We start from the raw sequence: 27,529 nt of genomic DNA on the forward strand, positions 1-27,529 counted from the left end.
AAACTGGCAGCAAGTGGGAAAGTTGATTTTACATCTCATACCACCCCAAGCTGGAAGCCTTCTGCATTTCCTTTTCCTTTTCCTTTTGTCCATTGAAATAGTGATTGTCATAGAGTCTTTGTGCTTTGTATAATGCCCAACTTTGATGTAACCAGAACTCACACACAAAATGTGGCTGTTATACATAAGCATGCTAAAATACAGGCAGAGACAGTACAAGCATGCACAAAATAGTCTTTAAAGGATTTTTGTTTGGTTTTTTCCCAACATTTACATGCACCACTTAATATCATGTTTGGTTGTGTACACTGAGGACTGGGTTTCGCAAGCATTCGTGATCTTCTCTTCTGAAAATCTTCTTGACAATTTCACAAGATTTCAGTGTAAAAAGAAAAATCCACAATGAAAAAAATAATAAACCAAAAAACCTTATCCCTGCAATCTGATCTTGTCTTCATGATTTTCACATTGAACACTTTTGAAATGTCTCCTCTTCCTCTTGCAGTGAGTCATGTTAAATGATTGGCTAAAAAGACAGATTACTGTGTCAAGGATTTTCTTAGCCACTGGAACAGTTCTTCCTTATAAAGCCTTTGCCACCGTACATTGGCTTCCACTGTTTCCACAGCGCGAGAGAAAGAGACAGCAGCTCCCCCTTCGTAACTCTTTATAAAGTTCTTTAGCTGGAAATAGAAGTTAACAAGTTAAATTTGCAGCAACTAAAGAAAGCAAGTATTTCCAGTGCATACAAATAAGGCAGCCATTTAGGACAAACTTCCACAATCAATGTAGAAGTAAATGCAGTATCAGGTAGAAAGATTTAATAGGAAATATATTAAGACAGCAAACTGTCAATTAGATGTGATGCAATTGCTTCACATTGCACTGGAAGATATTGATATGTCAGTGCTGGATCACATTAATATAATTACCTCCTTCCATCTTGCAGCTCAACTGCTCAGCACTGTGTAGATGGCTGCTCTAAACTTTTATTTGTACCTAAGAAACCAAACTGGAAGCACTGGAATTGCTTCTAATTAAGGTTTATATGCAGATATCAGTAGAAGGCAGTACTGATGCCCTCTGGTTTTATCAAGCTTCAAAACACATTAATTTTATTTTGATTTGCAGATTCCTTTTGGTTATATAATACAGGTCAGTTGCTGAAAAAAGGTAGGGTTAGTTACAGTGAGAAGAGAATGGCAAAATAGTAAGTGGGCATGCATTTGATAGTCTTTGAATGCCTGAAACATACTCCTTCCCTTATACAAAAACTTAGATCTTTTCTTCTGCAGATTGAAAAGGCTCTTGCTCTCTTCTTGTGTATACTCAAAGTATAGCATCAGCACTTGGATTATTACAACCAACAGTGCTGGCAGGTTTTCAATTATTGTTCTTTTCAAGTGAGAACTGCAAGGCTGTTCTACACAATAGTTTGCAGGTTATGTTGACTTGTACAAAATTAGATGGTTTTAACAACACTTATGAATAACTAGTTATTTTTTTCCCTGGTGACATCAAATTCATCTCAGTTTCTAAGCTCTGACTTCCAGCAACATCTCTGTGCCACGGCTCAAAACTGAAAAAGTTGATTCTGCAACTGTCTCGTTCCCGTCACAGTTAAAAGCATGAAAGAGACCTGGAAACTATCAAAATCAGACTTTACTGGATCTCTGTACTTTTTATACCAAAATGTTTACATTACCAGTTTCTTTTAGGGAACTACAACCAGGCAGCTTACCAATCCTATCATGAAGATGGAAATTAAGAGTACAGAATGCTTCCTTGTGCAGGGCTGTAACTCAAATCTGAACAACAGTGTCATTCCCACCTGAGGGGAGGAAACCACCTGTGGCCTCTCCCTAAGCTACTGAGGCCACTAGACTTGAGTGCAGAAAAATGGCTGGATGCAAAACCTCAGAGCCCAATCTGAGCTCAAGTAATGGTGGTTGTGCTGCGCAAGAATCACTGTATCCATCTGGAGCAGCATTGATTGGTGCTAAACAGGGTGTAGCACAACTGCAAAACTACCTCAGTCAGAACAGGTGTTAAGTTAAAATGAGAAATCTTTCCCATCTAAATAAGAAGTACAAATTATTGTGGCGTCATTTGGCCAGCATATTCAGTTAGCAGATTTTCTCACATGAAAAATACTGTGAGAAAGAGAAAAACAGAGAACACATTGGCAGCTTCTATTTTCAACATTGATGTTTCCAAGGACTGCCCTCTACAGCATAAGTTAATGAAGATAGAAACGTCTCATCGTCAGTTTCTCAACCAATAGTCAAGAGAAAAAGACAAACCTTCATATCCAGCCAAGCACAAAGAACTGCCTGCACAGTCCCCCTCCTGACACCACCCCTACACACTTGTGTGCTTTTGTGATCTGCTCCTCACCCTTGTGCTGCCCCACAGGTCGGTGCTACACAGGCAGTTGGGCCTTCAACTGCAGCAGACAGAATGGAGTTTCTGGACAACAGTATTATTGTTCCTGCCCTGCTCCCTGCTTGCAATGAACACAGCCTCACATGACAAAAGTAATTTAAAAATTACCTCTCTTAGTTCTCCTTCAGTATTGAGGAATTCTGTGACCCCACTGACAAGCTTTGAATTCATAAATAATGCTTCTCCATACCTGCAAGGGCAAAAAGAAGATGTACAGAGAGTTACTGCAAGAGCCACATCAACTGAAAACTAGGAAGTAATTTTCTGTAATCAAGGGAGAAGGCATAGGATTGATTTTGGGTGATCAAGAGAATAGCACTGGAACTGGGTACTGGTAATTCAGGCTGAAAACCTAGACTGAGACCTTCTTCTAGGCTGAAATGTTTCTAATTATTAAGTCAGATGCTATTAAGCAGAATGGGTATAACTACAGGCACAGATGAGTGCTCCAGAGGAGGAGAGGACCAAACCACCTCCCACTAAATGGAACAGAGGGAGGACTTCATGGCAGTCTGCAACTTCCTCATGAGGGGAACAGGAGGGACAAGCACTGATCTCTTCTCTGTGCTGCCCAGTGACAGGACCCAAGGGAATGGCCTGAAGTTGTGTCAGGGGAGGTTTAGGCTGGATGTCAGGAAAAGGTTCTTCACCCAGAATGTGGTTGGGGAGCAGAAGAGGCTCCCCCTGGAAGTGTTCACAGTACCAAAACTGTTTGAGTTGAAGCAGTGTTTGGACAATGCTCTTGGGCATATGGTGGGAATGGCCCAGTGCAGGGTCAGGGGCTGGACTCAATGATCCTTGTGGATCCCTTCCAAGGGATTATTCTGTGATTCTGTGAAATAAAGCTCAAAATACAGGTGCCAATGAAGGAGCAGAGCAGCAACTATGGAGAATTATTCTGAGGAACCCTTCAAGCTGTACCATTAAATCAGACTTTTGATGTGCTGCAGCCTTCTCTGCATTTTGTATTCATCCATCTCATCTACATTACAAATAGCCTCTCAAAAACTGAACTGCATCAAATTTTCTTGTTCCAGTACCTGATAATTAAAATAAATAATGCTGATAGGAATAATACTACTAAAATAATCCCCTGGGCCATAACGCAGCATTTCAAAGAACCAACCTGGAATGAAAATTTGAAAGCCTGGGCAAGGAACATTTAAAGGATATGCAGAAGCAATCAGGAATGACATTTGGCAGGCGGTTGCTTTGAAACTGGCTGTTCAAATCCTGCTGTTCACTTGTTTTTCCACAAGTTTTTTTCAATCCTCCAAATGAAGCACTATATCACTATTGACCAGATCACTCCTTAAGTTTTACATTTCATGTTGGAATAGTTTGTGGGGTTTGTTATTTTGGGGCTTGGGGATTTTTCAGTCTCCAGCATGAAGAGTATAATTCCACTGGAAACCAGAAGTAAGTCAAGTCAGATGTCATTCAGCATAGCAAAAGGCACTTGACAAATAATTACCCTTATCTGCACCTATGTCCAAACCAGTGTCTAGCTAATCTAAACAAGACTGGTTTTAAGACAGGGAATCCAGATCTCCTGTCAGACATGTGCAAGTATTACTAATAGACTTTACTGAAATTATGTTCATTTGGGGGAACAATTCAATTCATTGTCCACTTTTACAGACTGATTTATAGAAAGAGTTCAAAATTCAAAGCGAAATGAACCAGCACAGTCACAGCTTTCTGTTCTGCTTCTGTTAATCCCAAACTGATTACCCTCAAATGCTTAGGTACTTTAAGCCACAATTCTTTCAAAGGCAAGAAAGAAAGAGAAGGAGAGCCAAAGCAATAGGTATAAAAAGATGAGGAGGGAAGAGAACTAGGATCTCTTTGAGAAGATTCTGTTTTAGGGAATGTTTACGCTATATAGCTTGTTATCTTCAGCCCTTGTGAGGAGAAACTCTGTTAGAGTTATCAAAAATCCTACTCCCTGACTACTAATAAATGAATTATTAATGGCTATTTCAGCAAGTACATATCTTTTCCCAAAATTTCAGTCACACTGGCATATACAGACATCCAGAGGCAAACTATGGGAAGTAGGGATTTCATGGTACTTTAAGTACATTTAGACTTTCTAACAAAGCCCTTTATTATTACAGTCTCAGACATAATTGACTGTTTGGAAAACTGGAAGTTCCTCTTGATGGAGTATTTTGACAAGGTTACCAATCCAATTTAGACAAGCAGCTTTATAAAAACAACTGCAGGGATTTTATTTTTCTTGCAGTCTACTGTAGCCACCTTCTTGCAAACAAGAAGTAACAGAATTCCTTCCACTAAAAGTGATACCTTCATGCACACCTGTGCTGATTACTGCCCATCATGTATACTTGGTAAGAAGTCAGTCATTTATAGCAATTTCTATAGAAGCTCTGCTGATAAAAAAAGCCAGAAAAGGCACCTTTCAAAACAGTGTTTTACAGGTGTGTGAATCCTAAGAATAAATAGGAAAAGTGTTTGGTCTCACAACTGTCAGTCTTCTCACCCTCCATAGGAAAGACAATGGCAGAAGAGAATCAGGGCCTTACATGCCTGAACTTCAGGGAAACATTCTGGAGACACAGACTCTCCGTTGCACCTTTCCTTCTCCAGAAGTAAACCCTCCAGTGCCCCACGTTTGTACAGGCTTTGCACTTGTGCAATCTCTAGAGGCAGCATAGTCCATTTACTTTGGACAGATATAAATGCCTTCCTAAATACTGTCAAGTTCCCAAATGCTGACAAATGATTCAGCACTTGAGAATGAAGGAATTCTTATAGGCATCTGATGTATTAAATTTTCACACACTGACACGTGCTCACAGCATGAAAATGCTTTAGGAGACAAGGTAGTGCATGCTCAGGTAACATGAAGTCAAGCGTAGTATTTTCAATTCTCTTCTTAAGAGTTGTAGCACAGATTAGTCCCACAGATTTCTTACTAAAGACTTGTTAGGCACCTCAATTTTTAAGTCACCTGTGTAAATTATATGAGTGACTTTGAAGACGTTATACATCATCAATGTTCTGGACAATGTGAATACAAGCATACCATAAAATGTGAACAATATTTTGTGGCAATCCTAACTCCCTGACATGCTATGTTTAAAAGTAAGAGGAAATAGAGTTGTAATTTAATCCCCCTCAGCTATTTCACTTTACTATCTGAAACATCAACACTTTTTATACTAAATTAAATGGAAAATACCACTGAGATATCACCTTATTAAATTAATGTTTCATACAAAGTATTTTAAATTTGAATCAAATTAAATAATAAATTATAATTGTAAAAAAAGGATGCCTTGGGACAAAGTCTACATGAATCATAGGATCCTAGAATGGTTGGGGTTGGAAGTAACATACAGTACCAATCCTCCTCCTATGGATAGGGACACCTTTCACCAGACCAGGTAGCCCAAAGTCCTATCCAACACCACCTCATCACCCCCACAATAAAGGAATTCTTCCTACTATCTAATCTGAACCTGCACTCCTTCAGTTTGCAGCTATTTCCCCTTGCCTTATCACCGCATGCCCTTGTAAAAAGTCCCTCTTCAGTTTTCCTGTAAGGACCCTTTAGGTACTGGAAGGTGCTATAATGTCTCCCCAGAGCCTTCTCTTCCCCAGGCTGTACATTCCCAACTCTTTCAACCTGTCTTCATAGATCAGATACTCCAGGCGTCCTATCACCTTTGTGACTGTCCTTGGCACTTGCTCCAAGACGTGCATGCTCTTCTTGAACCATAATTCCACAATAGAGCTTGTATTTTTAAAGTGCAGTAGTGTGGTAAGCTCAAGTCAGAAACCTAATCATAGAATCACAGAACATTAAGGGATTAGAATGAACCTTAAAGATCATCCAGACCCCACCCCTCCATGCACAGGGACACCTCCTGCTAGACCAGGTTGCTCAAGGCCTTATCCAACCTGGCTTTGAACCCTGCCAAGGGATGGGGCATTCCCAATCTCCCTGGACAACCAGTTCCAGTGTCTCACCATTCCTCCCTGTCCTATCACTACAGTTCCTGATGAAGACTCCCCCTCTGGCTTCATTGTAGGCCCCTTCAGATACTGGAAAGTTGCTTTTAGGTCTCCATACAACCTTCTCTTCTCTGGACTGAACAGCCCCAAGTTCCTCAGCCTGTCTTTGTAGGAGAGGTGCTCCAGTTCTCTCACCAACTTCATGGCCTTCCTTGCTGCAGCAGCTCCATGTCCTTCCTACTCTGGGGACACTTGAACAGCACACAGCACTGTAGGTGGAATCCCCTGCCCTGCCCTGCTGACCACTCTGCTTTGGATGCAGCCCAGGGCTGGCTTTCTGGGTTGTGAATGGACATGGCTGAGTCATGTTGAGGTTTTTCATCAACCATCACCCCAAGTCCTTCTCTTCAGGGCTGCTCTCGGATCACTTCTCTGCCCAGTCTGGGTGTGGCTGAGCCTGGGATTGCCGTGACCGAGGTGTAGGACCTTGCATGCTATTGTGTCACTGTTTCACTGAACAGTTAAGGGGAAAGGTATTAATTAGTCTGAGTCTACTCTATCAAAGTCTCATCTGAAAGGTTCTAATCTATGATTACAAAACAACATTACTTTTATTATATAACATGTATGTACAGCTTGCATTAACTATTTCATTTCACCACACTGAAGCTTTTGGTGATCAAAAGAAACTCAACTGGATGTCACGTTTAGAAAAAGCAACTGCTACAATATTTTTGGTGGCTCTGACTTGTGTGTGGAGATCAAACTGAATGAAGGTAACACAAAGAGAGTGTCAAGCAAAAAGACAAACTCTCTGTTATTTTCATTTAAAAAAGGACAATAACAGGTCTTTGATGAGGTCTTACTGATTGTTATGAATTCAGATTACACAGTGATGCACCCCTAGCAAGTGAAATAAGTATAATTCAAATTCTAGGTGAAGTTAAGCTATTTTAAATTATAACCCAAAAGATTTGGCATGTGGCACAGTTTGTTAAATATTTTCTATTTGTCTACACTGCTTAATACTGTCCACATCTAAAATCACAGGTGTTAGCCAGGTTGTCAGACAAATATATTTACTAAGGCAGGACACAGCTACAGCATATGTGTTTGTAGCAATACAGATTGTGATGGCTTTATGCCTAAACTCTGGATAAATCCCTGGAGGACCTGAAAAATTATTTGCTATCTGAACTGGCTTGTGCAATAGTAATACATCTGCCATCCAGTTTCTGTCTAAAAGTCCAGTTTCTGGAATAATAACACCAAAAGCAGAGAATTCTTAATTTTTAAACTCTTCAGTACTTTTGGAGCTTTTTTGGAAATGGCTTTCAAGAAGTATGCTCCTGCAATAAAAATTTCCAAAACCAAATCCAACTCAAACCTATTTTCCCAGATGAACTTCTTCTAAAATCTCACTACACCACTAAGTATTATCCAAAACAGCATGAACAATTTTCTGAATTTTTGGAAAAACTAAACTCAGGGTCTGAGTTTCTTTGAGTCTTACTTTGATGCTGTGAAACCTCTAGGAAGTTTGTACACGTATTCATCAGGCACTGGGATTTACTTAAATACAGCACCTTAAATATACCATTTCAAATATTCTGTGGTACAACAGTTGGCTCCTCGCAAGTCCAGAATGGAACAGATCTGTAATGCCTCTCCTGCCAACACCAAAGGTGTGACCTGGCATGGGATGCCTCAAAATCTTGGACATCTGCCTTTGAGAATCTGAATCTCATCCAAGTTGTGGTCCTTTTTAATATGTCAGTATCAGATGAGCTGCCGTGCAATCTTTCAGGCCCTCAGGCTGTCCCTGAAGAACTACAGAAATTTATGACTCATTGAATTAATATCAAAATCTTCATCAAAAGAGGATTTTAAAATGTTGACTGGGCTTCAGAGTAGGAGCCTGTAGCATTTGTTCAAAGAGACAGAGAAGCAGTTGTAAGGAGCAACCTTGTCTCCTGTCCATCTATTTTTAATTCAAAATGCTGCTCCTCTATTACTTGAAACTCACCTAAAATACAGAGTGGAAAGAAAGGGGATGACACTATATTAACATCCTTTTGAAAATTTAAATGTTTCAAAATGTGAATTTTTTCCATGGCTGAAATAATATTTTTGAAAAGAGTATTTTTTCTATCCAACTTTAAACCAGAAAAATTCCTCTGGGAACTGCCGTTTTTTCTCTGAGTAAAAATACGACTGCAGCACTTCATATATAGATAAAATTCATTATCATAAGCACAGACACAATACACTAATATATATACAGATGATTGCTAAGAGACAAATGTCTCTATGCGTGTGTGTGATAATCCATGAATAAATGCATTTATGACTCATATGTAGCTATTTCATATTTAGAGACATCTCTATTTATGGATTAAAAGAGAATGGACTAGATTCAGGAACTTACATAAATATACACCTCTACAATACTTACACAAATTATATCAAGATAAGAAAATGAAAATAAATTAAGAATTATTATCTTTACCTAGCATTCAGTATTTTCCATTTTTCTCTGAAAAACTTCCAAGCAAGATCCCTTCCGTGCGGATTTCGAGCTACGTGGATTATCACATCAATTGCATCCTGATCCAGGACAACTTCAGAGTTGAGAGACAAATTCAAAAGTCTAGTGGGAGAAACAACATTTAGTTTCACAAACACATTGTCTAACATCAGTCCATCAGAAAACTCTTGGAAAAAAAAGATAACTGCTGAATTGTTTTAAGTCTCCAAATGAGTTCAGTGGTTTATTTCTATGATTCCAAAGACTGGACACATTTAGGAATCAGAAAAATCCTGAGGTAAAAAGATTTCAGTAAAAGCTGAGTGCAACTTTACATGCGCACTTTTATAAAATTTGTAAGATCAGAATGGTCAAGACATGGTAAATAAAGGACATGGTACCAAAAAAACCTGACAATTATTACAAGATTTTAAACATTTCCAATGAACAAAGGAAAATCTGGAACTGAAAACATAATATGTGTCGATTTTCATATGCATTAATGCAAAAGTGTAAGATAGTTTAAACAGACAGTAAGCCTGTACTTGAAAAGCAAATTTCTGTCCTTTAGATGAAAGCTCAAGTGATGACCCAAAACTGTTGAAGCGATTACTAGTAACAGATTCAAATATAGAATATTTTTTACCTGTTGAGCAAGTTTCTGTCATCACTGCAAGTTAAGGCTTCTAATAGTATTTTCTTCTCAGACACTGCTGTGGTAGAATGAAATTTCATCCAAATGAACTCCCATACATCTTCATCCATCAGTGAAACTCCTGTACAGTAGACAATGTCTCTCACATTGAGTGGGATTCTACAAGAGAAGTCAGTATTAGCATTCTGGTAAACAAGCAGCCTCCTGATATTGGATACAAAGGAGGACCATTTCTGAGACTTCAAAATTACTGTCCAACAGTAATGGGTTTTTTTGAAAATTACATTTGCTTCTCTTTCCTGCCACCAACATCTTCCAGGCCATCCTAATGGGCTTTCTAAAGGATAGCACATGCTTGCCATTTTCTTCATAACACCGTCACGTTGTCAGAAGACTACAAAATTTGGTCACGTAGTTCATCAACTCACAATGTGCCACATAACCTACAGGTAACATAAGCTCTCCAAATTAGTACGGGATCATATCACTTTTGCTGGGCTCTGTGCCAAATCTGCTCTTCTTGTCCTTTGCACTGTTTTACAATAGGACCTGAGCAACCAGAAACTCCTCCTTCTTGGGCTGGAAAGTGCTTATCTTCATAGAATAACATACAAGTAAGAAAGGATGTGCTGTGACAATAATACTTAAACATGATATTGTCAGGAGTGAGGAAAACAGAAAGATCTGGTTGTTTGGGGTTTTTTTAGCACATAATACCAGTAAAAAACCAGCTGTGCCATAGAGAACGGTAATTACTGTTAAATTAATATCAACTCAAACTACAGTTAAATTACCAAATTCAGACCTAGTATATATATAGTATGTGCATATGTACAGTGTTCTTCTAAAAAGGTCTCAGCTGGGCTTTCAATTTCCTACCTTGCTTATGTTTCCTATACAAGCACAGAAGCTGAAACATTTGTACCACTGTCCCACTAATTCAGGTAGGAACTGTGGGCTGGTAGGATTGTCACTCTGTTTGGCTAGTACAGACACAGCAGCAGATGTACATAGAAGTGGATGTCTAACCCCAGAATAGACAGCACTCCTCACTTTCAAAATTTACAGTAAAACATATCAATTCAATGGGCTTTCCCAGCTAGCCATTTTTTCCTAAGGGCCAACACCAGCAATTTTAGCAGCACTGTAGTCAGTAAGCACAGGATTATTTGCATCTCTGGCAAGGACGGAGACCTTAAGGGATGGAGCTGATCCCATGATCATAGCCTAGATTTCACCATTTTCCTTGCTAAGAAAACTCTACTGCCAACAAATCAGTAGTAGTATACTTGCAGTGCTGCAGATCTAATCAAAATCATCCAATCAACTGCTCCAGGGGAAGTTTTAGGTCTGTACCTATAAGCTAAGTAATTAGGACAATGTGAAAAAACTCAGCCCTTACAAACCAAGACATTGGACACAAATACTGCTTTTAAAAGGCTTACCTTCAGAAACTACAAAATGTACAGCTATGAAACACTACAAACTACTCCTGTGAGAGGTTTGTAATCAGCACTATAGACAGGGAGGGTTCCTCTTGTGGAAATGAAAATTGCTTATGAAAATGCAAATATCCCCAAAGTAATTTCTCTTTAACTATTGCCCCTACAGAGACTCCTCTAATTGAATTTTGTCCATTTGTGGGGATTTTTGCTTTCTCTCTTGTCCAGTCATTTTGGGTGTGTATTTTATCATTATCTAAATATCTGAAATCTCTCCAGTCTACAGGTTTTTTAGTATTATAGGTTCCTGGAAAATTGCAGTTCCAAGGCACTAGATCAGCATGTGGATGTTTGCCCCTTGTATTAACCGAGTCAAGTGGATAAAATTACCGTTATTTTGGTACTGCTTGGGTTGTAACACTGCAGAACACATCCTGTTTCTAGTGAAACCTCATCTGTGCATTCAAGGCTGCTCTCATTTTTAAAGAGCTAATATGATTGATGGATACTTCAGAAGAATAAAAGTAAATGTTTAAGAGCATCACTTTAAATGGCTTTAATTTGAATACTGATCCAATTTATTAAACTTTATTTTTCTTGCATTAGAGATATGATGGTGAGAATGAAATATGTAGCTAGTCGAGCTCATTTAAAAATTAAACATTTTGGGAGAAAAAGTTAAAAATTAAACAGTTAGAAAAAAATAATTAAAATCGTGCTCTGCCTTCACAGGGATTTCTTTTTTTCGAGAGTGAATTATAAAGCTCTACAATGAGCTAAGAATAATGTTCTAAGTCATAATTAATTGGTACATATTTGCTCCTATTTAAAGTATGTTCTAACAATTGAAGATACACTTATAAAATTGGACCATAATTATTTATCTTCTGGGGAAATTGTGTTTTAATTTTTTAAATATAAATGCACACAATTTAGACAGCTCTTTGATTAAGTAACGAGTTTCAACACCATTTAGGGTTCTATTTGACAAAGAAAATTAATCAGGAACATTATTCTTATTTTTGTAACAATTTAACATTTAACTTAAGCCTATTTTTCTTGATGACTATATTTATAATCTTGTTTAATAGGTTAAAAGGCTTAGATAAGAAACAAGAATGAAGTATTAGTACTTTGTTGGCAGATCTGTAATACAGATTCTATTATAAAGAAGAGCACCATACAGCTTATTTTTTAAAACTTCAATCCCAAATCTTATACTCCCATTCTCTATTACAAACTCCAGGAGTCATGCTGCTGGCACCATTGTGCAGAAAGAGGAGGGGATGATCCTCTGCCATATCCAGCACATATCCAGTCTAAAGAGAGAGGGCAGAACTTCCCCTTGAAAACTGAGGTACAGAGCTGTGATGGACTCAACATTCAGGTGCCTGTCACACCTCGAATTCAGGGGACATTAACTGAGGATGTGGCTACTCAAGGTGTCTGGGGCAAAGCAATGCTCAGTCCCTGTCCTGTGCTCCCAAGTTTCAGGTATCACATGGGTCTCACAGAGGCAGGCAGAGAATACATCATCCCTCAAGTGATGGTTTCTGCTGTTGCTCCTTCCCATTCCTATTGCAGATCCCCCACAAGTGAACATGCAACCAGCATAGTCAAGCTCTTCAACACTGATTTTAGTAACTGAGTGATGAGTTAAGCACTTCCTTGCAGCACCAATCCCTCAGTAGATATGCCTTTGTCCATTCTGGACAGTTTTTGCAACAAAAATATGGTCATTTCTGATCAATTGTTTTGCAAAGTTGTGGAGAGATCATCCCTGAATGAGAAAATTAGAGGCTAATCTATCTAAATTTTAAGGATTTCAAATTAATTACTGCCAATCCATAATCGCTACATATAGGGTCACTTTAACGTGGTGGCACACAGAAGTCAGAAGACAAAAACACTGCCTGAACCAGCTGCCCCATAACGGCCCATTTCACCTTTTAGAAGATGAAGTCCTCTCTCTATTTAGACCCAGAAGGCCTTTCAGAGTGCTACGTCCTTGATTAAGTTATGCACTCAACAGTGGTTTTTTCCTCCTTAAGTTTTATTGACTCGAGTGCAAGATTCTACTCAAATGTTGTAACAACCAATTAATTAGTAAATCACTTCAGCAACACTGGCTCACATTAGCTGGCAAAGCTCCAGAAACATTTCAAAATGCATGAATAGCTATGCCTGATTTTTTTCAGTAATTAAAGCTTCTAGGGGTTGCAAACACAGAAGAAGGGATTCACTTTATTTTTTTACATTTATCAGACACCCGTGTGTGAAAAAAAATTAAAATAACTCTCATTTCTTCATGTTTGCTGCTAACAATTTCCAAAAATAGCTGCTAGGCATCAATCCCTTGAAAGAACCCAGTGCCTCTTCCAAGAAACTAACAAAAGTAATTAACCTGTTGGCCATGTTCTCACAAATACTTATGTAGGTGGTTAAACTTAAGTAAATTTCTAAGTTGTTGCAAGACAGTAGCACTGCTGTGTGCATGTGAAACACAGAAATAAAATTATCTAGCACAAGTAATTAGATAGAGAAATAAAGGAGGAAGAAAACGAAAGAAAAAAATGCTTGTTTGGAAAAACTTTTGATTTTCTATCACCTACGCCAGACTTCACTGCAATTTCTTCAATTAATGACTGGTAATTTACTACTCCCTCAGATCTATGGGGAGATCTATTTGTTTATAGACATGCAACACACTGCTATATATGCCTGCAATTGTTTTTCTGGCGGCATTTCCACTGAGTTGTTAAAGGTGCAGGCAATTAAGCACACTGCCAGCTCAGGCAGGTGGATGGATATGAATCCATTATTCCTTGTGGAGGAAGTACAAAATCTGCATGAACAAGTGTGGAGGTTCACGATGCACAAATTTGGCTTATTGGTTATCACTGTCCTTCAAATTATTGATGGAAGACATTTACTTCATTATTTACACCTTTCTTAAGAGAATAAAGAATTAACCAATGTTCCTAAACAACACAGCAGCATGACAGATGTGAAATGGCGAACAGTAGGCACTGAAAAAGCCCATATCTACATTATACTTTAAAAGATAAGATGAGATTTTTTAGTATTAGTGTGCAGAGATGTAAGATCCTGATTTCATTACTTCATAACCAAAAGTGACTCATTTGTAATGAAAACAACACACAGATGTGTTCTGACATGAAACCCACAGACAGAACAGGAAAGTTAATCTCCTCTTTTCAGGGATCTCTGGCCTGTAGCAGGGCACTTTGCTCCTCACAAGAGCTTATCTGTTGCTTGTTAACCAGTCAGATAACTGAAAGAGGAATAGCTGTCTTGTAGTGAGTTCTTTTGGCACCATAAAGTTAACAGAGGTCTGGTAATTCACAACTGCCAATAAACATCTTAATGTTGATGTGAGATTTAGAAGGTAAGTTAGATTTCTCATTGACAGACACCTCACTTTACAAACTAAAAACTACACCAAACTCTCACAAGGCAGAAATCCTCTACACGTTCCATAGAAATGTGTGTTTTTCCCATGAGTAGAGAAGCTTGCTTCCCAGTTAGTCCCACTGAGATTGAGTGAAGGAATCTGTGTACATTGTCATTATTTCAGTGGTAAGTTACATTTGACTCCTAATCAATACTATACCTTTTTCTAGCTTTAACAGAGGCACCTTGATGTCATCCACTGGCTCATGTCATGCTGTAATCTACTAGTAGTTCCTTTTATTTTTATACTGTGTAGTAAGTAACTCTGATTAAGATCTTCTGTCTTTTATCTCCTGTCTGTTTGATAAATAATTCATTTTATTAAAATAGACCTCATCTGCCATCCTTAGTACTTGCGAGCCAGAATAATTTCTTAATTGAAACTGTTGCCAATATCTGAGGCTAAAACAGGACTTGTCTGAAGCTCCATGTACTGGTCCTGTGACATGGCCCCACCTCAGCACTCCAAGATTTCTTGGAACAATTGGAATGATTAGACCAGAACAGTTTTAAAAGATCTGTATTTGCATTTGGAATGGTCCATCAGTCTCTACTTCTCATTCACAAAGACAGACAAATGCATATTTCATTAACCCATGGGTTACAGAATGGATGCTGGCTTAGCCTAATTCAGTGCAACAGCCTGCACTCCTCACTGCAAACATCATCAAAACTGATCAAAGTGATGGTGACAGAAGATTAATAGTACAAATAGCAAAAAATGCATTCAAGCTAAAATCACCCCAAAGTGATAGATATGACATCAGCATCAGTAAAATGCATTTACCCTAAGTTTTCTAGGGGTACTAAGGCAATTAATTAAGATACGTTGTTTCCATGTAAATGATGGCAATAAATAGCAACGTTTACATTTCTAAAGAAGTTTAAAATCAGAGCAAAAGAAAGTGGCTATGACTAGCTGGGGCCTTCCAACAGAACATGTGCACATAACTGTGTCTGATGCAATACTATCATCTCCCACTGTTCAGTGCTGCATGTCAGCAGAACAGCATCACCACAGCTCTACTAATAGAATCAGAACTCCTTTTTCTGCTGAAGGCAAAATCAGCTGTCTCGAATCAAAGCAGCTCTCTCACATATTCATGTTTACACCATCCTGTTTAACTTCGCCCCAAGCAAGCATACATCCACAGTCAACTTTGCCAGCAGAAATGCATATGTGGCAACCTGTAGCTGATGTATGGTAAGAGTAGCTGGAAGACAACTGTGCCTGCACCCACAGAAATGTTTGTAAAAACATGCTCATGTCTATGGGTAAGTTATGCTTTGAGCCATCATGGTGTGTATTTGAATATTACCCCCTGTTATCACCTGTCAAGAGTTTATATATTGCAGCTCTCCATGCATTCTTTCCTGAACTTCAGAAATACATGTTTACTCAACCTATCCAAGGCAAGAAGTCTGAAAATGCTAATCCTCTTAGAAACATGTTTTTCTTTCAGAATAGATGCAGTGAAGGTTAAAGGGGTTAACAAGGCTGATTATTAAGCTCAGGCAGGCATTGGATGGTAATTTTGCTAATTTTTTAGGCTGAACTACAATGCTGTTATATCTAAGGAGTGTGAATAATGTATTTCTTCACACATGAAAGCTCCACAGGGATGAGCTCAGTTAAATGAAGGTAGCAGCAAACATCTTTATTTTCAGCCAAGAGTAGCTTCTCTTGTACAACATTCTGCTCTTGACTGAATCCCAGTAACTGTACATTCTCAAACTACAAGGGAAATTTCAACATGGTTATATGTTTTCTACTCTGTATTCTTCTGAACATCAACATGAAAGTTTCAAGGGTTTCCTTTGCTCTAATACAGGACCAGCATATATCCAAATTTAAGAGAGTGAAAATTATTATCACCATCAAGTCAGAAGTAAATAGAGCCCTTCAAGCAATCAGCCATTTAAAAAATGAGTAAAATTACTTAAATTCATTGATTACAATACTGCAAGACTTACTTTGAAGTCTAACCTCAGATCTTCAGTAGAAAGAATGATTGTTTTTTAACAACTGCAAGGATTAAAATATACCAATTCCTAAACCAGCAAAACAAGATGTCTCCTTACAATCTCTTGTGCTTCTGATGCTATGTGCTTGGTTTGCTCCTTGTACAAACAAATTCCTTTCTCAGTTATGCTTCTTCTTTTTTTCCATTGCATTTTGCCCTGAAAAAGTGGTCATGAGCAATACCACCTTAAGTCCCTTGCACACTAAGTATTTCTGGTATTTCAGATACTGAAGCTCCTTTTTCCTGAGATGAATGCTCTTTCGTCTTTAGACTGGAGAGCTGTATTGTTTCTCTTGCTAATGAAATAAATTCCAGAAGCTGAGCTGAAGCTAGAAGAGGAAAGTGTGTTGCAGCATCTCAATACTGTCCCAAACACCTCACAGAGAGGTCATCAGGCTTGCTTTCTGTATTGGCAGATACAGGGCTGAGGTAATAAACCGAAGCACAGCAAGCTGCTGGAATGTCAGCACTACTGTTTGAAATGGTGTTGAAGAGCAGCTGTGCTGGAAAAGAAAAGGAGCAGTCATTTTCCTGCTTTAGTGACAATATTGAAAGGCATCTTTTGCAAGGACCCCATACTCTACGATTGCCATTTATGTATTCATTTGATATAGGTATCCTTCCTATTACCTGTAGTGCTGGACCCTAAGAGGGCCCACTCACACTTCAGAATCTCATGGTAGGAGCCTCTTCACAGCACAGTGGCTGCTGCCAGCTGCATTTTCAGAGGCCCCTAAATCCCTCTGTAGGAAGCGCAACTCTGAGTGTCTGATCCTGCTCTATGAGCCAGGCATCCAAAAACAATACAATATCTAAGTCACTTTAAAAATTCAAGTCTTCACAGCCTCTCAGCTGACTTCCACTTTCACGCATAGAGGCTAGTGTTGTAGATCACATATAAACTGGGTTTTTTCACTAATTCCAGAAGAAAATCTGCAGCACTATAGCTAGAAATCTAAGGGTTTTTTCAAACAGTACCGAAAATACAAGAGGACCTCTGGTGTTGTGCCAAGAATTATTTTACTTGGTGAACAGTGGCAAATTATTTGCACAGTAAAGAGTATATAATTACAAAATGCAAACAGTATCTGATATCACAATTACTTCACTTTGTTATTGTGAAGAGTAGAAGGTAATTCATTTCTGGACCTACCAGATTAAATGTAATTATTAAAAACCACAGCAATTGTAAGCATATGCCAGTAAAACAGAGTTAGATGTTATTGTACTACCTGACACTTTATCCAAAACTAAATATTGCAAGTAAAACAGAAAAAAACATTTCAAAAGAACATCTAAAAAGTCATCGATTAATCATGTGGCTAAGAAAGTTATGAATGTTAGCATTTCTTCAGTATTATTAATAGCACATTCTGTGTTATAGTTATTTCAACTTTAACTGCAGTAATTGCCAGGGAATCAAAAACCTCCCTTATATGATTTACTGACTGTACATTTATGTGGTATTTAATATCACATTTTAATTTAATACCAACTTAATTTTCACTTGATTAAAATCTTGAGACAAAAACCTAATTCCATTGTCTCTACTGCTTTGAAAAATTTGTGTCATCTTCCAGTGTAAACTTTCGGGGGGGGGGGAGATGGGTGATAATGCTGCAAATTAACCTTTATCTTTACTGTCACAGTGACACTAAAATTATATCTATATATAAAATAGCTCTGAGTTCTGTGGAACTCTCTTTTTGTGTCCTGGCTATGCAAACCCACCAAAACCAGGCCTTTTGCAATCATCAGTCAATTACATGGTTTGTTTCAGAAGAAGGAATGGCAAACCTAAAAACATTTACAGTAATTGCTGACAAGGAATGGACTAGGCAAGGATACATAGAGTTTCTGTATCTGTCACCAACTTTTCTCACCAGTTGTCAGAGAAGTCTGGAGAAAGAGGAGCAGCATGAGTTTCCCCTTCTTTGTGAGGAAACAAGCTCTGAGGAAATCCTACACGTTCTGAGGAAGCTGTTTGCATCAAATACACAAACAGCTGTTAAGGGCATCAAACTGAACAAAACACTTGATTGATGAGAAAGAATACAAACTGGTACCTCACATGTGTTCTCTGCATATATCTTGTACTTATCTGCTTGCCCTTTGCACTTGAGCTAGTTATTGCCTCTAAAGTGCTAAAAGAGGCAGAAGCATGACTCAAACACTATGCTGACTAAATTCTGATTGTGGAATCATTGGTTTCTTACTAAAAAAAGCAGTAAAAAGAGCCCTTGCTTTACTTTCAGGTTTCAGCCTGAGTTAGCTTAAACTGAGTAAAGGTGCTGTGGGGTAGCTCTGATTCAACAGGATCTGAACATTCCTGAGAGAACACTGACATACCCTATGAATGCTGCTGTAGTGAAACACAAGCTGATTTTGTGTTTACTGAGCTGCTATTACTAGTAGTCTTGGTAATGTTGTTTCAATATAAGTAGACAGGAGATGAGTTTTGTTCATATATTAGTTACATTCAGGATGTGAGACTGTTCTGAGAAAACTGGGAAATTCTGGAGCGCAGGACTGAACAAATCCTACAGTCTTAAAAAATAAAAAAAAGTGTGTCTCTATCTTCTTTGCCAGTTGTGCCCCTATTTATCAGCGGACTGTCAATCTCTATTCTGTAATTACATTATTTTCAAAACTGTGCAGTTCCTTTGAGAAACACATTGCTTTAACTTAGTAGCTATTCTCCTCTGCCCTGCTGTGGTGCTTTTATCATAATACTCATCATATGCTGGCAACCACAATCTTCTGCTACCAAAAACGGCCCCATTGAAAGGCTAAGATGAATCTTCTGACAGCTCCTTAAATTTATTCCTTTTCTCTCTTGCTACTGTTAGTAAAGCAATAAGCTTGTGTTTTGTTATGTTTTTCTTTTCTGATGCCTCCTTTCTTAATCCTATTAGAAAGACACAGGCAGGTAGCTTTGCAGGGTGACAGCTTTTTTAAGAGTGAATAATCTACTGCTGTGCATGCTAATAGGTAATGCTAGGTTTGATTAACTAATTTTGCAAATGAATATCTAAGTAAATTACTTTTGCAGACTGTTTCCAATGATTCTTTCTCTTTAACTGCCTCTTTAAATAGCTTCATACTGATTGTTGCTGCTTATGATAAGAATTCATATAAAACCCTGGGGTATATATTTCATGGTAAATATATCCGGTGTCACCTTACACAAGAAAACCCTCTACCTCACACACATCTTACTTAAAGGTACATAGTAACAGTTTCAAGCTATTTTTTTTCCCAGAAATTTCAAAGTCATATAGGAAAGTGATTTCCTTTCATGGCTGGTTTAAAAGACACTTGGAGATTTATGTAACTGGATATGCCCATAAAGGATTTTTAAAGATTACAAAGATAGAGATAAATTAATTGCAAACAAACACCGATAAGTCCATGAAATCTCTGAAAAATCTGGCTTGCGTGTATGGCTAGAGAGATCTGATCCTTTTGCCAAGTTAATACAAGACTGTGACTAAAAATGAGAGACTTTTTCTCTTATCTTTTTCTTTTGTATTTGAAAGTAAAATATTCTCTTTTAAACCAAAATATTATGTCATGTACAAATGTATACAGTGTAAATATTTCACACATTCAGAAAATCCACCATTCTTTCTAAAGAAGTTGTGGTCTTAACCTATATGAGATCTGCACTGATCTCATTGTCCATAGATCACTACTTACTTATATATTTGAAATTTCAGTTATCTCATATTTCTTAGATGTTTTCCTTTAAAAGATAAACTTCATATACAATCCATGGCCCATGTTCCTTTGCCTCAGCTGAATAAACCTGTGTCTTGACAGCCTAACTTACATATTTGCTGTCAAACCACTACAGTGCTGCTTATGCTCAAGGCATCAGCTCTAATATTATCTGCCCTCTGAAACCTTACATGAGCTTTTCCATGTATTCCTGAATCACATTAATTTTCAAGTCTTCACCCTTAAATACCTTGCAACATTTCCCTCCAACACATCTCCTTCCTTACTTCTCAGTCCTTCTGTCTCTAACCCCTATCACTTCTTTAAATGTTTAGCACCTTCTGCTCTATTACCTCAACACAGGTTTCATGTTTGTCTGACACCACGGTGTTCACTCATCTTTCTTCCTTTAAATCCATCCTTAAAACCTGCCTTCCCATCTTCTAGCATAGAATTATCCAATAGTAATTTACCAGGAGTGGGCAGAATCCCCTCCACCCACTCATATATGTGAAGTCAAATAATTCATTCTGAAACCCCACAGACCTTTTTAAATGACAGCCAGCAACTTCTGCCTCCCCCTGGAAAAAAAAAACGCTTTGCAAAAGAGGGCACAGCAGACAGGGCAGGCAGGAACAGAAGAGCTGTACTGCCTTTCAGTAGGAGAAATGTGAAATACACATTGCAGCTCCACTTACCGGTTTCTATTGCTAGAAATCCAGTCAGAGATTAATGTTGCAGCCTGCTGGTGACAGTGTTTGTTCCCGAAGCTGCAGGCCAACATGATGACTTCCCGACGCAACTCTCTGTCCAAATTAAAGAAAGCAATAAAGCTGCTCTAATAAATGTGTTTAAATGTTTACAAAAAACTACTTCTTGTAACAGCAACAGCAACCAGTAGTTGGGCAACATATCAAAGACAATCTGGCTTTACAAATCTCAGAGTCAGTTTAATGCCTGCAACAACTAAAGAAAGGTCATTGATCAAAACCAGCCCCCATTTACAGTCAGGCATTCTCCCCAGCCTCTGTGGACACATGAGTACAAGTTTTTAGAAATCCACAATAATCAGATATTAAGTTAGGGCTTAGGAAATCATGTTCTCTCAATTTAAGAAAGAAGAATTAATCTCACAGCATGTTTCTGCTTTCCATGCAACCCAGAATGGAAAAAATAGAAGGGTGACAGAACTAAGGAATAATGATTGATTTATGATAAACATTACTAATTTATAGGAGGGTGCATTTCTATAATTATATTTCACAAATAAACAATAAAAAGGTAAATATAACAGTACTCATGTTGGTATGATGCTTGAACAAGTGATTTGTTTAAATTGTTCGTTGGCCATCCAAGCTTCAGATACATTGATGCCACTTGTCTTAAAATATACTCCTGAGGAGAAAAAAGTATATTTAATGTTAAAAATAATTTATTTTACTTGAAATTGAAATACTGCTGACTAGTGAGTTGTGGTCTCTCTTTGTACCCTCAAATAATTTACACAATTCCAAAGACTTAGCAAAGCTACTTGTCCACTTATAATCTTCCTTCACTGCTATAGTAATAAGCAGTCTCTAGATGAGCTACTTGATTAGATGCCGACTGTAAGACAATTTATTGTTATAAAATCCATGAATTTCAGAAGTTTATTACATGCTACTTTGAACTCAAAATACACAGCTGAGAAATTACAAGAGTGTCAATAGCTTAATTTCTACTTTGTGGCCAATCTTGACTACACCGTGCATATTCACTTTTAAAAGAACACTGTTTTAATATCCATAGCCATGGTCAAAACATTATGTGGGTACAGTCAATTGACTTCAGAATACATAACAATGTGGTTGCAAATAAGCTTTGTACATTTAATGACACTATCTATGCTTTAAGTTTAGGCTCCTGATGTGCTTAAGGAACAAAACAAGCACAAGATATATTTTAGCAACTTCTACTTTTTACACAGACCACATTATTTACATATTCTGATCAGTTTTGAAGAAAACCACTGTCTGTGTATTCAGTGTAATCTTTTTGCAGTGGAATTCACCAATTCATAAAAGAGAACTGAGACACACAGAAGTGCATAGGAGAGCATCTATTTTATTATTACAGATGCATAGGCATGTATATATGTCAACACAAAAGAAGATTCATATTGCAGCTTTCTCCAGCAGATATGTTATTCTATGACTAAAATGATTTTTATTTTCTCTGCTATCACCTCGGCTTTCAAAACTCCCATCAGTAGCGCTAAAACATTACCCAGCTGTGAATTTTACTGTGAATTGTGTTTTCTTTATACAACCATGTTTAAAAGTGTAATAGCAATGGCAGACTCCTAAGAATTTTTCTTTACAGTTAACAGCAGACTAAATATGCAAACTATTTCAACTGCATTTTACATTATGGCTCTGGTTTGCATGTAGGCCTTAGTATATGTTCCACAGAAATAATTTTCCATGTCATCAGGTAATTCTGTGTATATGCATGGGGTGTGGGTGTGTTTACCTATATATCTACATATTAAAATATGTCTATATATATAAATACAGTCACTTATAACTTTTCTTCTCTCTGAGCATGGTGTCTGTGGTCACATACACACAAACAAATATACATTAAAGAAGAAAAAAGCATCCTTAGGCATTTCAGGCTTTAAAAAGCTCCTTCATTTGAAGGCTTTACAACATTACATAAAGGTACCGTATGCTGGCTGTTGAAAATATGTAGACTACATAAAATTCATAGTGAATAAAAATCCCAAGAGTTTGTAATTGTCACTGGCTGCAGTCAAACCCTGTGTACTTCATAAACCATGCTTCAGTGTAGCTACAAGCTAAATGTTACAATATTTGCCATGTCTATCTTAATTATCTACTGGGAGCTATTACTGCTGTCCCATTGGACACAATTATGAATGGGCCTTTGACTCAACGGTGATCTAATTCTTGTTAATTAAGGTAACTGCATTGAATTCAGCACGGATTTTGGGATGAAATAATGACTACAAATCTTTGCTTCAGTTGCATGTATTCTGTTCAGTTGTGCCTGTATTTGCTGTTCTTGCTGATCTTGGGCATCCACCTAAGTATCACCACGGGGCTCCTCAAAAGGGAAAATCTGGCAATAGAATACTTTGACTCTTTTAAGTGAAATATTTTGTCATAATATTTTACATAAGGGATAATTACCTTTCCTTCTTCTAGTCATATATGCCTCAAACAACAGTTATCACTGCTCAATTGCAAATGAACCGAAGCTTGATCATTGCTATGTTTAAATAAAGAGTAATTAGGAAGAAAGTTAATATTCCTAGGTCATTAACAGTATCTTGGGGAACAGTTCAAATCTTGGCAATAATATGAGAGAGAAGAGGCAAAAGGAAGAAAGGCAGGAAGGACTGACAGATGCAGAGAGTAAGTGGAAGAAAGAAAGGAAGAACCAGAGGAAGAAAGAGAGGAAGACTGTATCTCTTACATTGAAGATATTGTAGTTTTCTGTACGGTCCAGCAATTTATCTAGAGGATAAAGAGCTCGGCTGGCAGCATGCCAAGGCAGAAAATCTTTTTCCTCTGAAAGGTACCTCATAATCTCCAAAGGAATATTCTGAGGCAAATAACCAGCTCTGCACAATAGAAGAAGTTAGTATTAAATTGGTTTTCAGAAGATATTCACGATGGGGCACAAGCAACTTGGTTTTTTCCCAAATGAAATTAAAAAGCAGAAAAACATAATAAACTCGTCACACTTTAATGACATAAAAATCAACCTTATAAAAAACCAGCAACTTGCCATCTCTCCCAACACAGAGAAGCATACTGACTTGATGAAGTAAGGCATGAACACACTCGAAAGAAAACCAGACAAGCTATCCCTACTTTGAACAAATTCCTCTGGCTATGAAAGACGTGAATGAAGAAGTAATAGCCCTTAAGGGAAAAAAAAAATCCAAAAAAAAGGAAGGTGCTACATTGTTGATTTGTAAGATAGAAAGCTGTCTGCATAAAATCAACAACCAAAGGCATTTTGCTTGAGAGCACATTTCTACTGATCATCAGCAATTGAAAATAACTAGTGCTGAAGAAAAAGCTTTAGTTTTACAGTTATTCTCCTCACTCTTTTCTTTCTCCTTTAGAACTTCCTTGTCTTCTAACCACCTTAAGTCACTTTGGAAGGACTTATCCAGTGACACCACTTTGGTGCAGGATGTTCCAGCACTTTGCACACAAATTATAGATTTTTTTCAGGTGTTTATAAATCAACCAGCTAAAATTTTGTCCCATTTTTGCAATCATAAAAGACATCCTCCTGCATGGGAAAGAGTGGGGGTGGGGGTACAGGAAGGGTTCTGAAATAATAGCATTATATGTACAATGCAGTACAGACACAAGCATTTGAAAGTTACTTTAAAAAGCAAATACAGAAAATGCCCAGCTTTAGCTTTTGCTCTCACTTTCTTTTTGAGAAGAGCACTTTTTTCTTAACTATCCACACTGCAGAAACGAAGTGCAACCCTGTGGGTGTGAACTTTCCAGAAACAAATTGTCTATTCTTCTCCTAATGCAGATGTTTAAATCCAAAATGAGTTAACTATCTGCCTAGAGAGGAGATACTAATTCTCTTTTCATTAAATACTTAAAATCAGCAAGGTAGATTCCAAAAAGTTCAATTTATTAGGCTACAGTATGATATAGCTTCATAGACTAGTTTTTCTCCTTTCTTTGCACATGTTCCTGTAATTTCCCTCAATGTGGAAGAAATGCAAACATATAGCAAATAAATAAAATTACACACATTAGTACAGAAATTAACCATTGCATACATAAACATATATTTAATTAATATAAATTTTTATCTCTGCTGTAGTAACATGTAAAAACTGCCTCACTGCTTGAAACAATTTGTTTCCTTGCAATGTGCACCACATCTTGCAGGCCTTCATTTTTTATACTCTCTGTTGGAAGGATTACACTCTGTTCTCTTCATGTTCTCACGAAAGAAGTGAGTTCATGTAACAGATTCCAAAAGTATCTATCCCACCCTCCAGTCTGCTTCATGTCATTTTTGTCCACATTTTATCAGCTCTGTTTCCAACTCTGGTTCCAGCACATACTCAAGCACGAAAAACAAGATCACTTGGGGAGCCCACTGTGCCAACTGAGGAACTGAGCAGAAATGAAATGAAAATGGTAAAGCATTTAGAGTAGGCAGCAGACAAAGTCCAATGCATCTGAAGACAGAAGGCTACTCCATTTTATAGGTCTTGTTTCTGAAGCAGCAAAGTATCATTAAGATGACAATACTTAATACTTTGCAAAGATCTCTAAACATAACTAATGGAGCCAGAAGCATACTAGACTGACTGCAGTTAAAAATCTTGGAAGTAATATTAGCAAAGAGGCAAACTAGCTTAAAGTTGCATATACATCATTATTTTCTACCAGAGTTTGTGATTATTTTTACTGATAATTTGATTGACATGAAAAAGTGTGGCGTAGTAACAAGGAATAGCTCTAGGAAACATGCTGCTTAAGGAATAAACAGATTACTGTTTATTATAGCTGCAACTAATGGATATTTAAGTTCATATTTTGAAATTCAATCTACCTATACTAAGTGCAGAAAGGAAAACAACACTGTAAAACAAACAGATTATTTCTTTCTAAGCTTACCTTTTCCATAAAGACACATAAGTGAACTCAGAGATTGATCTCATTCCTGAGCTCAGAGCTGCCTGATGAGTTTCAAAACCATGATTCTTGGATGATGATAGTCACTCATCCTCTTCACAACAGCTGTTATTCTCATCACTCACTTCTTCTAACTTCCAAATTTATCAGACAATTCAATTATGCATGTCTCACCCCCCAAATCTCACCTTCCCTATTGTTTCCCTAAGAGTATTTTGCAACTTACATGAACAGATTGTGGCAAAGTTACATTTTTCCCTGTTTACCCCTGACCCTCCTTTCCTTTCTGGGTATGACCCTGGAAGAGCTTATGCCCGTTGTCATCAGAATCACACACCAACCAATTGATCCCAAGAGAAGGGATGGGGATGACGGGAGATTCTTGGGGATGAAGGGAGATTCTTGTCATTATTATATAAATGATAACAAATTCATCATTTCAGATAATGGTTTAGAGGAAAAGAGGTTATGGCTGCTACAATTAATGTCAAACTCTTCTGTCAGCACATGCTGGGCAGTCCAGATGAGAAGATGAACCTCTGAGAGAACTTTAGCAGAGACATATCTCAAATCCTCTTACAGTGGCAGTTAAGACAGCAACTTTCCTGAATAAAACATAAGTAAGTGCTTCAGGAACATTACCTTGGCAGAATAGTCTTTATATTTTACACTATTTTATTTCATGGATGCCCATGGAAAAACATGATAGCCCTATTCTTTTACCCTAGTCGCTAAGCCATGTTTGTTAACTTTTTAGTCCAAATACACTGCACTCCTAGACTATTTGGTAGTAAATAGCTTCTGTCAAGAGGTAGTAAGTACATTTATTGTTTCACCTTTTTCATAAAAAGTGGCATATAATGTGTATGTTATAAATCATTAACTATATACTACAGTTTTCATCCCTTGAGGAGTATTTTCATTCAGAAAAAAATTTAAAAAAACAAAAAGGAAAAATTTTAGTAAGGATGAGGCCAAAACACTAAGGTTTCTAAATTTTACATGCATAGTTGAGAAAATAGGATATAAGGAGAAACTTTCACCACAAATCATAAAAGAGAAAAAACTCTCAACCTAAACAATGAACCATAAAATGTATAAGAAGTCCTAAAATCCGGATCACAGATCTAGGACCTGTGTGAAGTGTCCCAGGAGGTAGCATGACTACCATGACAACCATCACAACCAGGGCAGCAGAAGCAGAAGCCTCGATAAAGCAGTGTGACTGTATGGTGACCTATGCTCTAATATTCTGCATCTTCACAAAGCACAATAACTGGTTTCTTAAAGTCTGTATTTTAGTATAGTCACACTCTTTTAATTTACACTAAAAGCCTGTCCAGTGCTAAGAGTGACTTCAAGACTCCTGTTTCCCAGGGAATACTGCATTCAGCAAGATGCACTGGGCTCACTTGAACAGTGGCAAACCAGACAAAGGGTGCTGGCATGATTCTAGGATTCTCCTTCACAAGCCTGGAACAATGAGTCTGGAAAAGATATAAAGGATCTGGTCAGCAAAAGCATTTATGGAGTAGGACAATAACCAAAATGAGGAAAGAAGGGAG

The 27,529-nt window shown here is 37.7% G+C and overlaps 1 protein-coding gene across 1 annotated transcript in view; it reads right to left on the reverse strand.

Annotated features, from left to right (window-relative positions):
- Positions 1-539: 539 nt before the first annotated feature.
- Positions 540-27,529, reverse strand: part of TRHDE (thyrotropin releasing hormone degrading enzyme) — a 197,922-nt gene continuing 170,932 nt past the window's right edge. The window contains exons 13-19 of the mRNA XM_041411306.1: positions 23,752-23,899; positions 21,569-21,666; positions 20,970-21,077; positions 9,603-9,770; positions 8,939-9,079; positions 2,554-2,635; positions 540-683 (exon numbers count right to left, since the gene is read on the reverse strand). Coding sequence (XP_041267240.1) covers positions 540-683; positions 2,554-2,635; positions 8,939-9,079; positions 9,603-9,770; positions 20,970-21,077; positions 21,569-21,666; positions 23,752-23,899 — 889 coding nt within the window. The remainder of the gene's footprint in view (positions 684-2,553; positions 2,636-8,938; positions 9,080-9,602; positions 9,771-20,969; positions 21,078-21,568; positions 21,667-23,751; positions 23,900-27,529) is intronic.

Source organism: Onychostruthus taczanowskii, unplaced genomic scaffold (genome assembly GCF_017590055.1).
Source record: "Onychostruthus taczanowskii isolate IOZ18803 unplaced genomic scaffold, ASM1759005v1 scaffold35, whole genome shotgun sequence".
Lineage (NCBI taxonomy): Eukaryota > Metazoa > Chordata > Aves > Passeriformes > Passeridae > Onychostruthus > Onychostruthus taczanowskii.